General features: G+C 40.8%; 1 protein-coding gene across 2 annotated transcripts in view; it reads left to right on the top strand.

Annotated features, from left to right (window-relative positions):
- LOC110988180 (G protein-coupled receptor kinase 5-like) overlaps positions 1-12652 on the top strand; it is an 83685-nt gene that overhangs the window by 42789 nt on the left and 28244 nt on the right. For both annotated transcript variants that reach the window (XM_022251479.2, XM_022251478.2), the window contains exons 5-6: positions 3553-3653; positions 4395-4487. In XM_022251479.2, coding sequence (XP_022107171.1) covers positions 3553-3653; positions 4395-4487 — 194 coding nt within the window. The remainder of the gene's footprint in view (positions 1-3552; positions 3654-4394; positions 4488-12652) is intronic.

Genomic DNA, 12652 nt, shown 5'->3' with positions numbered 1-12652 from the left:
TTTTTGACCGGATGCCTTCTATGAAAAATAAGTTGTCTATCTCATTACTTCCAAGAAGGCAATTTCTGTCTTTGTCGTCAGTAGTGCTGTGGGCAATGGTGGTTTACTCAGCATTGATATTATTACCAATGTGTTCCCCCCATACACACTTCTGATAGAATTACACCTTTGAATCTTGCTAGCCCACGGCAAAATGATGGAACACGTACACACCTTTTGTGGCACTATCCTATCCTGCACTTCCATTGAAATGATGAGGGTCATATTTTTACTTCAGACTACACCATGATACAGTACTGTACATTTGTGCTATACCAGTACATGAACATGTACGTGTAATTAATTGGTAATCCTATACGTGTGCGTAAAGAACCAGACACTTTACTAAACTTTAGTCTTTGCGGGATTAGATTAGATGTACAGTGCGTATTATTTCAGAACTTTGGGCTATTTTTTTTGGTTGCTGATTTCATAATTGATTCTTCCCTAATGCGAATTAATGGGCCTAAATGCAATTGGCATTAGGCTTGATGAGGAGCATAAATCAATCGAGCACAGTAATTAAGTTAGCTTGTCTGTAGGCGGACTGCATAAAAGCTTTCAGACTGAGCATTAAATATGAAATGCTCTTGTGTTGCAGTGTGCATAATTTGGCTAGAGTCATAAACCATGTCTGAGGCTGCTGGACGATGCACTGGTATAATGGCTGTGGCTCTTCACCTTAGCACAATAGCTTATTTGGACTTAACCTTTGATGTTTTACATTGTAACAGCTACTGAATGTTGGGCAAGTCAAATAAATGTTAACCCACTTGCAGATTATACATGTACGGTATCACATTATTTTGCCACAACTCTGTCTCAGGCTCTGTTCAGACACCGTTTTAAATTCACTTAAAAATGGTTGTTACACCCGATATGGTGAAACGATGTCTAGACGCTTTTAAAGTTACACCGAATCGGTTTTATCTCCGAGTTAAAACAGTGACTTTAAACACCTCAGAGAGAGGGTTTAATGCTAAAGTGAAACCTTTAAAAAATTTATAATGGTGTTTAGACGGTCTTAGCTAAAACGCATCTGGTTTAAGACGTGACTTGGAGTTACGTAACATGCTTCCTCTGGCCCATCTCGCTTGCCTCTTCGTGACATATTGCCAGAACTGCCGCCGTACTCAGGAAAAGGTGACATGTCTTCGATGTATTTACCTTCTAAGGATGCCCAATACTGTTGATGTCCGTTTGGCTGTAGACTGAGGAGCAATTTCCTAAGAAATGATCATTTGTTGCATCGCGATGAAAATACAAACAAGAGTCTCCCGAGGGAGCGCCATGTCGACATGGCAACACAAATGTTTTGTTGCATGGTACCTGGCTGACAAACAGTGCATTTTACATTTTATGCAGTAAGTACCAGTATAACAGCAACCAGTCCTAACCTGCTTTAAGCACAGAGAGCCTGGCCACATGCATAATGTGTGCATGAAAACAAACTTGCACGGGCTTTATGTAAATGAGCGGAAGTTCTTCGTGACCCCAAGAAAAGGAGATAAACCGCTTTGGGTTAAAACTGCTGTATTAAAACAGTGTATGGACGCTCGGTGAGTTTTAATTTTACAATCGACCCCCTGTGGTGAGTGACCGTTTTAACTTTTACCGTTTTAACTAACACGGTGTCTGGACATAGCCGCAGGCGTGGTACATCCTTACTCTTTGGGCTCATAACATCTGAACTTTCCTGAGTCTGTCTTGGCTCCCTGGGGAGTATACTTGTACTAGCTCAATGCTGCCATTTCTGGCACAAATTGCCAAACAAAGTATTCACATCTGCCCATAACACTTTTGGGTAGAGAGAGGCGCTTATGGGCAGGTGACAAGCCCAATGTCACAACATGCAACTACTTGCTTGGATTCGAACCTCTGACCCTATGATCAGAAGATATGAGACAAACCCTAACCAGTGGGCTTTATGTCCCAATTTATGGCCCCTGAGTTGGGACACCACAAATACAGAGTAGGGCATTTTTTCCCTTTTTATGCAACATTCCGAGACGTACATGTACAGGTATCTGTGGTACCAAGGAATGACATTCACTACATGTACAGTGCAGGCCATGCATAGTGGCCAAGGTCAAGTTCGACACCTGATCACTTCCACAGACTTGACAGACAGACAGTCTAATCCATCACCTGCTGCTTTGATCATGTATTGCCAGAATGTGCCGACACGCTTTCTGTGAACCATTCACCGAAGTTTGTTACAGATTTGCAAGTCCCCGAGAACTTTTTTGAAAAGCTCGGAAAAGTGCGGTGCCCGGGGAAGAGGGCCGTCATCTTGTTTGTCGCAAGACTAGAGCTGTAGCTTCCCTTGTTACGCTTGGTCGACGTCGTGTGCTTGTCCCTGCAAGCTCCTCCCTCCCTTCATGTTGCCAGGCAGACATTTATGTTGTTTTTGTACATCCTTATGCCAGTAGAGCGGTTCAACACCAGGATTTCCAGCTGAAGAAACGCATGTCAGAGCACAGTAGAGCCTGAGTGTCTGAATCTTGTCACTGTGTTTGCCTGGACAGGTTTATCAGACTGCTGAGGGGAAAAAGTTTGACAACAAATTCTGCCAGGGGTGAAGGGAACTAGATATTGGTGTCATTTCTATACTTGAAATCTTCATAACTTAAAATAGGCATTGGGACTTCAATGTTAATTCTGCAAAATGTGAAAACACCTTTTCACACAAGGGGGAAAATATGTTCCCGCCTATTTAAAGAAGTGTGAAAATTTCTTCACACCTTTGCACACAAGTTGGAAAACATTTTCACACCTTTTTACACACGTGCAAAAACATTTTCACACCTTTGCACACAAGTGGGAAAACATTTCCATGCCATTTCACACACAACCGTACCTGTTTTACATACAAAGTGTGGACATTCCTTTGTTCTCCTGTGGTTAAGGAAACTTGAGGAAAATGCTCCTTTTTCTCCAACTAGGACAACTCCTTTGAGCTGGATTTTTGATGATGATTTCCTGGACTGTTCCTCTTCATTTTGCCACACAGACCTTTTACCCCAAAATGCCTCTGAAACTTTTTTTCAGAGAGGGGAAAACATTGTGTGGACGTGTGCGAGTCCACACAGTGCCATCGCACCCTACATTATGTAGATTTCTTTTGTGCAGAGGTCCACACTATGTACATGTATGCCACGCCTGCACGAAATCTGTTCACGCCATGTGAACATGACTTCTTTGTACACATTTGGATTTCTCATTTGTCATGGCTAACTTTCAGTTGCAGTGTACTGTATTCTGAAAGCAGAAGGTATGCTCTCGTTAAATACCGGTTCTTCTTCACCCAGTAGGGCACTGTAATTTACGTATACATACATGTATCAAATGCACACAGATGAAGGATGTGCGCTTGTGTGAAGTGCCAACTCAGCCAATGTGTTTCCTCTGATAAGCCTATACTATGGAGATTTCACTGTACAAATCAAGTTTGACAGTGATGTGAAATTCCCTCCATTTGCACATCTGCATCTACTTTGTTTCTCCTTTCAGTCACCCGAGAGGCTCTCCCAAGTCACCCAAGAACAGGTGACATCATGTCAGGAGGCTCTCCAGAACTCTCCCAGCAAAGAAGTCTTCACCGATTGCAGGACGTAAGTTCCCTGGTGTGCGTTGCTGCACTCAACCCCTCTGTAGAATTGAAATGAAATGGAAATGCTTACTCATTATTGTTCCCTCATCATATAGAGCGACCTGAGGCTTTTAAGCTTCTACTTTACTTGGGCCCCCCCTCGAAAGTCTTATTTTGTTTATAATATACCGGTACACTGTACTTCTGTGTATTGTACTTGCACAATTACATGTAGTGCACATGTATGTCATTTTTTGTGTCTCATGATATATAGAAAAGAAAAGGTGAGACATGAACCCTTTGTACCTCAGTTTGTATTAGGGCTTCGCACGTCTCCCTTCTGGGGGAAAGAGATACATCAGTTGTACATTTATAATACTACATGTACTTTGATCGGAAGGAGTAATCTCGGCTTACATATGTATTTGGTAAATCTGAAACTTTTAACTTAATCATTCCACTTTCCCAGGTATCATTCCTGGAAGTCTGTAATTTGATGCAGAATCTTGACACTTACCGGTATTTTCACTTATTGTGAATGTAGATTAATCTTGTCCACAGCTGTAATGCGAAAATGGAATTTATTTTGGGAAAAAGAGAGCATCCAAATACAGTATCTGTACCCCCTACGTTGGTTTCAGTCTGGCTGGAGAATATATCCATTTATTTACTGGTATTTCATGTAGATGCATATTCAGATAGCATCTTCACGGAGGGGACTTATACAGCACTTACTGCATATTTGTGTTTTCTTCCTCTGTAGAGTGGTGAGAGAATACCTTAAGGGAGAACCCTTCACAGAATTCCAAAACAGTCTGTTCTTTGACAGATTATTACAGTGGAAATGGTTAGAAAGGTAAGATATACCAGTGCTGGGACATGCCCACATGTACTTTGTCAACAGCCAGGGAGTATTATTGCAGACCTGCCAACCAGTCGTATTCCTTCCTGAGGTCAGGTATTACCACACAATACCGGCAGATTAAAAGGTATTTAAATGAGCCCTCAGTTCACTTAAAATTCTAATCTATTACGTGGTGATGCCTGACCTCAGGAAGGAGTATGACTGGTTGGCAGGTATGTTATTGCAGGGTTGGATGTTGCTTTCACCGTACATTCTTTTTGGCTGGTGGAACATTGCTTGTGCAGGTTTTGACAATGTTCTTTTCTATGCGGTGCATGAGTATTTTCTTCCTTTTGGGAGAGTAAGGGGGGCCATCTGGTCAGAATGAGATTTCCCCCCACCTGTCATGCATACATTTTTTGTCTGATAGGCATGGAAGAGGGAAGTCGTTTGTCCCGTCTTGAGAATTTATTTCACCTGTGCAATGAGAATATTTCTGTGCAGGGATCTTATTATACAAAGCTGGATATGTACAAGAAGGCAGTCCCTTGCAAAAGGGGAAATTTGTCGTTCCGTTACTGAGCTCATTGCTCCAGTGTGTAATTTGAAAACAAAAAAATCATTTTAAAAGTACAGTGGGTGTAATAAAGAGATGTATATACCTTTTATTTTTGCTACCATTTTTGAACAAGTTCTTTTTGGTTGCAAATTATGAATCATAACGAAGCTGGTATGAGATGGAAATTTTTCACCTTGACCTGAGATTGCTGATATGCGTCTTACATTTACATGTATTGGGCCTTTTTAAAAGATTTTATTAATGCATGTGCTTACGTGTGCAGGTATTTATACATGTACATATATATCAGTACATGTTAGTAACATGAAATCCAAGCATACTGTGTTGTGATGCGTAAGGTTTGGTTGCACTTTGTGCACAAAGCTTTGAAAAAGAAAAATACATGCAGCTGCAGGTTGAGAACTGGAGTTGTACATGTACATTGATATTAGGTGATTTCTACGTTATGAAAATTGGTGACAGAGTTATGAACAAATTGAAATGTAAAGTTCAAGCAAGCCTCTGTGAAATGACCCTTCGATATCTGTCTGAATTCTTCTATAGCCTGAATTCTGAAACCAACTTGAAGGTTTTATGGAGTTTGGTCTGACACTTTAATGGTGTCGTAAATGTGACTGAGCTTCCTCTGTTACAGAGTTCAATAAGAGAGATAAAATATTAGGAAGTACTGGTTTCCTACATGTACTACCGGCCACTTTCGAAGTGTGCCTGATTGCTCCTTTGTTTATTTACAAACATAACATTTTGTATATGCCACAAAATAGATATAAACATCTAACCTTGGTCTTTCAACATTCTTAGATGATGACGTCATTACAGTGTTTATGACGTCATTGCACGGAGTATTTCTCTATATTCTGAAATGCTGTCTGGCAGTAGTGCTTTACTTGCCTCTGATGTCACAACCTGGATGTTTACACCAGTGCTGTTTCCATTTTGGATTGGAGGGTTGCTTTGTTTTTGTTTGTTCTTGGGCTTCCAATGGGAATAAAACAGACTGACATGAGTCGTGACACAGATGCCGTAACCACTATAAGAAAAAAGTGATACAGCCATGAGTTCTTGTTTTTCTGATGCTGTGTAAGATGACAGGCACTGCACTATCTGATGATGCAGGTTGGTAGGAGGTTGTCATGCCTCATAGATGTTCCGGTAGTTGAACAGAATTTTTTGGTATATGCAGACAAGAGACGATAATGAGTTCCCAACAAAAACATTTTCAACACATCAAGAGTGATGTCCCAACACTGAGATGTTACATGTACATGTATGTTGCCATGACAGTTTTTCTGGACAAAGGTAATCGTCATCAACATTACAGAGTTCCCAGAATGACCAAATGCAGTTCACTTGCTGCAGTGTCTCGCTAGATACATGTACTTTATTCTTTGTACTCTTGCCTTAACGCAGACTTTTATCGAGAACAAAAGTCATAAAATGTGTATTTTTCACTCTTGCAATGCACTGTGAGTACATCAGCATTAGCTGTATTGGGTCATTAGTCCCCCGCCCCCCCTTGAAAAAGCAAAAAAGGGGGAGAAAGGGTACTTACATGTACATGTACTAATAAATTTTGACACCTACATGTATATGTACATGTACCTTTGACTTCAGAATCTTCCGTACTTGTGTTCACCTGTAGCACATCTGTGCTTGTCGACAAAGGCCATAATTTCACACATTTTGCTTCCCCACCCCTTTTTACAAGTTTGCAGGTGGAAACAGTTGTCAATATAATGAAGCATGAAATGACAGAGAAGAAGGCCTTAGAGACATCTCCTAAAAGCATCTCCTTAGATGAACCGTTCTTCAAAACACATATCCATTGACATCCTCTTATTTTGAGTCTAGATGTACTGGTACATGCACTAATATGCATTCTATTAAACAAGGTCTCTTGCTAAAGGGGAGTATGACATCTTTGAACCCACTGCATTGGTCATGTTGACGGCCCATTTCATTATTGAAAGAAAAGGTGTGCTTAAAAGCTGAAAACTTTAGCAACCTGAACATGCTGTTTTTCAACTCCTGGCAGATTGGAGAACCTGTTTCGTTTTACTCTCCAAAGGCCCACCAAATTCTCAATTTCATATTGATTTCATCCTCTTTTGAATGAGATGGGGGGGGAGGGAGGGGAAGGAATATTTCCAAGATTCAAATCTGATAAGATTAGACAGCCAGAGTATGATGGAAAAGGCAACTACACGTAACTCTGCCAAGTGTTTGATGAGATTCTATCGTGCAACTGTCACTGGGCAGCTGCAAGTGTAACCCCCATGATGCAAAATTATTTTTAAAAAGTAGCTCAAGCCAAACTGCATCCAGTTACCAGTACCTGCTAAATGTATTCATTACCTTTTCAGGTGAGGAACCCTATGACTGCTCCATGGTCCCCCACTCTTGAAAAAGACCCTGCAGAAATGTTTAAAGTGACATGTTTTGGTCCACCTCCAGTAATGCCTGCACCAGGCCATTTGCGTCAATATTTGCACTTCTGAAATGCACACGCTGCATGTTAACATGACACAGTCGGAGAGGGGATGCTGTTTAATAACCCATTTTGTAAACATTTACATTGATAGGAAAATGCACCATAAACAAACGTGGGAAAGTGGGACAAAAATGTCAACAACTGATAAAAGGAGAAAAGGTTCTGCAGAGTGGACTTTGAATGAAAGTTGCTTTCAGTTCTCCTGGTATCATTTCTCCCTGGTTGGTTTGTCCTTGCTTGGGTTCTGTCGTTATCAATTGGAATATACATCACAAGTAAAACAAATCTAAAATACAAGTAACTTTCAGGGACTACGCATGTTTTGTTTTGTACGAACAGCACAGAAATTTCCTTTGTGGTGCTGAACTTGCTACGTATTAAACTTTTGTAGCATTAAGCAACCTACAACGTTTTTGTTTTTGAGTGAAATCGTGAACGCCCTTTTTGAACAGAGTTTTTGAGTAACATGCTTTTATACTTTTGGAACATTCACTTTTGAAGTTTGGAAATGCGCAGATTTTTGGAGCGACAAGTTCATGTGTTTGTGACCCCACAGTTCCTTGTGTTGGCAGTCATCCAGTCATTCTGTAACAAGAGCTTAACAGGATGAGGAAGTGCCCGTTTTCCTGGTAACCAGATTTTTGTTCCTGCACACTTTTGTCTCTTTTGTTTTGATGTGATGTCCGTTGTTGAGGAAAATGGAGGTGGTACGTTCAGGACAGCCATTCATTATTAAAGGCGGGAATGCAGATCAAATGGGTCTATTCTGATATTCCAGCTAATGGATGATACTTCCTTTTTGAGCAAGACTGAGAGGAATACGAAAGAGGAAAACTAAAAACTGAATACTTCATTCAAAAACTGGCCAATTGGGCCTTTCTTTCAGTTAGGTTTTCACTTGTATATATATTTTGTAAAAGAGTTTCTCCTATAACTACTGTCACATTGAGAATTTTTTTAAAAGTATCTGAAGATAAATAATATAATGTAATTGCACAAGTGCATAGAATAAAAGATTCCATCTGAAGAGGATGTTCTTATCCGTATGCCTGTTAGGTAAATCAGTGCATTTTTACCTGAGCTGGTCTGTGCTTTGTCAGCAGTTACTCAAGTGTGGCTGCTAGCCGGCCATTAAAATTTCAATTATTTAGGCTGCTGAAGCGCTGATAATGCCTCTGTTTATGTTTATCTGCCATCTAAAGGGCAGCACGTCATCGGCTTGGGCATAGACCCAGGACAACGTGTACTTTCCATTTTTTTTTCTTCGAGCAGCTGTGACGTTTTTGCTGGCCCGTGCGTCTCTGTTGCTGTTTTGGAGTGAGAAGATGTACAAGTCTGAGTGATGTTGGGAGCGTGCGCTGCTTAATGTGTCATGCGGTTCAGTTCTATGATGCCCTGTATTTGGCCTTTGTGCAGAGACGTGCCTGTTTATTAAAAAAAGGGGGGGAAAATTCCTTTCCTTGCATAATTTGCAGTGTTTTGAAATTCATTTACATCACTAATGACCCGTGTCATCATCGGCACTAGCCATCTCATACATGTACATGTACTTCATTGTTAATAACTTTGACATAAAACAGTTTTGGAACAGTCCCATAATTTCTACAAAAATTGCTGTTTGTATTGATTAGGCCTACCTCTAAACATATCCAATATTTTGTGTTCTACTTTTTCTCTCTTGAATTACCATCAAAAAACAGGCTGCAGTATATCCTGATTACATGTAGTTTGCTATGGAAAATATTTATGTACAGTAGTTCCGAATTCCCTGTCTCTGTTTGACTCTGTAAATTCATATAGTGTACGGGTATATGAATAAGCAAACAAACTGAGCAGCGGTGCAAATTAACAGCATGGCACACACGGTGAAGGGACTTTTGCCTTGTAATCCAGTGCACACCGAGGATTCAAAGCCATTTCATTTTGTGATCTTCATTGGTCATCCATTAATGCACGAGAGCCAGCATCGCCCATTTGTATTATAATAATTACCTAATAGGCAAGTATTGGAAGGAGAGGGGTGGAGCAGAAATGATGAAACATGAGGGAGGGAGGGTTCCGCTACAGTACTAAGAACAAGATCCAGATGAAATGTTTTGATAAGGGGATTCGTTTTCTGCATCAGCAATCATCTTTTATATGTGCTGTGCATTGTCTTATATTACTTGTGTTGTGCATAAGTTGCATTAGTGGCATGGGCTGCTAGTATGTAAAGCACTCACCTCTCAATACCGCTGGGGCCTGGTATTGATTACTGACCAGGGCCATACACGTTGATTCTCTGCTTCGTCAGGAGGGTGTTTCTGGGTTTGGCAGTTTTTCTCCCCTACATGTATATACTGTACCAGCAGTGTGCGTGTGTGTGGTATTCCAGAAGTACATGTAGTGTGGGACTGCACATGTATTCAAACCATTCCCCCCCCATGGTACCCGATAATTCTTCCTTTGAATACATGTACACATTGGCAGAAGCTGACAACACATACCGTTGCATGTACATAAATAGAATAAATTTGCCATGGCGATATTAAGTTTCTTGAACGAAACATCTTGTTTTCATGCCGTAGCAAATGGTGTTACTGTATACATGTACTAGTGCCTGTACAGTTGTAACACCCACCGTTTACTTTCCACTTACATGTAGCAGAAACCAATCTATTTCAAGGATGGATTTCCCCGGCACAAATCCATCCTTGAAATACATGTAGTTGTTGGCAGTACCCGCCGCTGCGTCTGATTCGAACCAGCCAGCCAACACCGGCAAGCTCAGGGGTCGAGCGGTTAAGACGTCTGCACTAGTAAGCAGGATGTCATGGGTTTGAGTCCCACCCGAGTACACTTGTGGTTTTTTCACAAGCCTTCAGGGGGTGTGTCACTCTTACACGTTGGGCAGGGCAAACATCCAAAATCAAGAAATCAATCTTTTGCTGAGCTCCTTTTGAAACAAAGCTGCTGACTCCACTCAAGATTCATGTGCACAGTCAGCGTTCTTATTGCACACAATCTAGATAGTAAATTCACAATAAAAGGAAACATTGATTCAGGGTATTCCAAATGCTGTCATAATCCTGTGAGACTGAAAATGCAAATAATCCCAAGGCACCAACGTATAAACAAGGGCCGAGTTTCACTAATAGAAGGACAGGGCAAATTATCAATAAGATCTCTCAAAAAAGAGTGTGCTGTGTGCTGCTTGGTCCTTACATGTAATTAATGTGTGAATGAGGTTTCACTGATGCCTTGTAATTTAGAGCCACTGATTTTCGGTTTAAAAAATGGGTATTTTCCATTTTGCCAAATCCTGAATTCCTCTTCAGAACTTCAAATTCCGTTTCATTCTTCAGTAAGCATAAGAAAGGAGAGCAAGTTATGAACTCTGCATGCAAACCGTTTGCCCAACCTTAACCTCCCCCAAAAAAAGAAAGAAAAGAGAAACAAACATTGTTTGAAAATATTCTGCAATGTTTCCAGCTTTTTAAATACTTATCTGTAGTGAAAATTAAAAAAAAAATCCACACAATAAATACAGAATCCCCCACCCCTTGATTTTCCACCAGCATGATCATCAAAAACTTACTACGATTGATCAATGGACAGTTCATGTGTCACTCCTCATGTATAAAATCAGATTATATTTAAATACATGTACAGTGAAGTCACAGAGTAGGTCTTGCATGTAAAAGTCGTTGATTACAATTTGTTACTGTTGGACCTCAACCCGCCATTTTATTTGGTGCAACAAAATTCAGAAAGTTAACATTAAATCTGAGCCTTAAAATGTATGTTTTTGACTGAAAACTTTGCTCTTCATCGAACACTTACGAGGTTCAGCTGTGGTACACCAAGCTTACTAGATTTCGTTTAATTCAAGAAATATGTAATTAGTCTTACGTTTTGCTGCTGCGGTTTGATGGTTTCACTGTGCCGTGCTAGCCTCATCTCAAGGCGTCTATGCGGATTCATAGACTGAATTCCCTACTTGTGCAATAAGCACGCGTGTGAGTATGAACTTGTTTGCCCCTTGATTTCATTGCTTGTACCCTGGATGTACGGTGCACATGTGGATGGTCAAGTGTGTACCGTGCCACGCTGCAAGTGCTGCTTATCGGTACTGGCGCAGACGACCCAATCATGTGGTGAAGTGGTGCAGTTTAGCATGTTTTCAGCATGTTTTCAGCATAATTGGCTAATTAAAAGCAAGTATTTTAAAAGTGTTTGGTGGGCATTTACTTATAGTTCTTTATAAGAAGTTTTCTTTACTTTTCAAGCCATTCTTAGTGGCAAATTTTGTGGGTCAAGCAATGGATTCAGTTTCGAAGTGTTGATTCCGTGAATGCCGTCCATTTTCCACGATCACGGAAAATCATTGGCTGTACTTGTTCAGAAGGGGCAACAGTCTCCCTTGAATATGTACATGTACATTGTACGTCCCAGTCTCCCTTGGGTGTTTCACACTGGGTGCTCGAGTGGGAGTGCTCAGTCGGCAGAATCATCTTAAGAGTGCTCTGGCAGGCCTGGGTAGCAGCTGGGGATGACCCTAGGCTGGTCTACATGTACAGTACAGGTTTTCGCTTGAAAACAGAGAGCCTCCCCTAAAACACAGAGCTGAACACTTGTGCCAGGAAAAGAAAGAAGAGGCACTTGGAATTCTCCAGCAGATGGCACAATATGGAAACCTGCTGAAAGTGTTTGTATACATGTAATAAAGTGCATGCAAAACCCAAGACCCGCTCTAGGTCAGGGTTGCAGTTGCATTCCTGCAGCAGAATACTGGTACATGTACATGTACATGTGCACTGAACATTGTACTGTACATGTACATGTTATGTGCACTGAACATTGTACTGTCCATGTACATGTTATGTGCACTGAACATTGTAATGTACATGTTATGTGCACTGAACATTGTACTGTCCATGTACTTCATTTCCTTGCTGCAGCCATGCACATGTACACTGCATGCATGCGGTTGCATATAGCCTAGCCACATTAATGTAGCACAGTGTGGAAAGGCATTTCAAATACAGTTTACCAATACATGTACCAGTACAGCACATCTGGTTTTCTTTTGGCATGTGTTGAAACCCTATATGTACATGTATGGAT

This window comes from Acanthaster planci, linkage group LG13, assembly GCF_054643075.1.
Source record: "Acanthaster planci isolate LZ-2023a linkage group LG13, COTS_SCS, whole genome shotgun sequence".
Lineage (NCBI taxonomy): Eukaryota > Metazoa > Echinodermata > Asteroidea > Valvatida > Acanthasteridae > Acanthaster > Acanthaster planci.
This window is presented reverse-complemented; position numbering and strand designations above follow the sequence as displayed.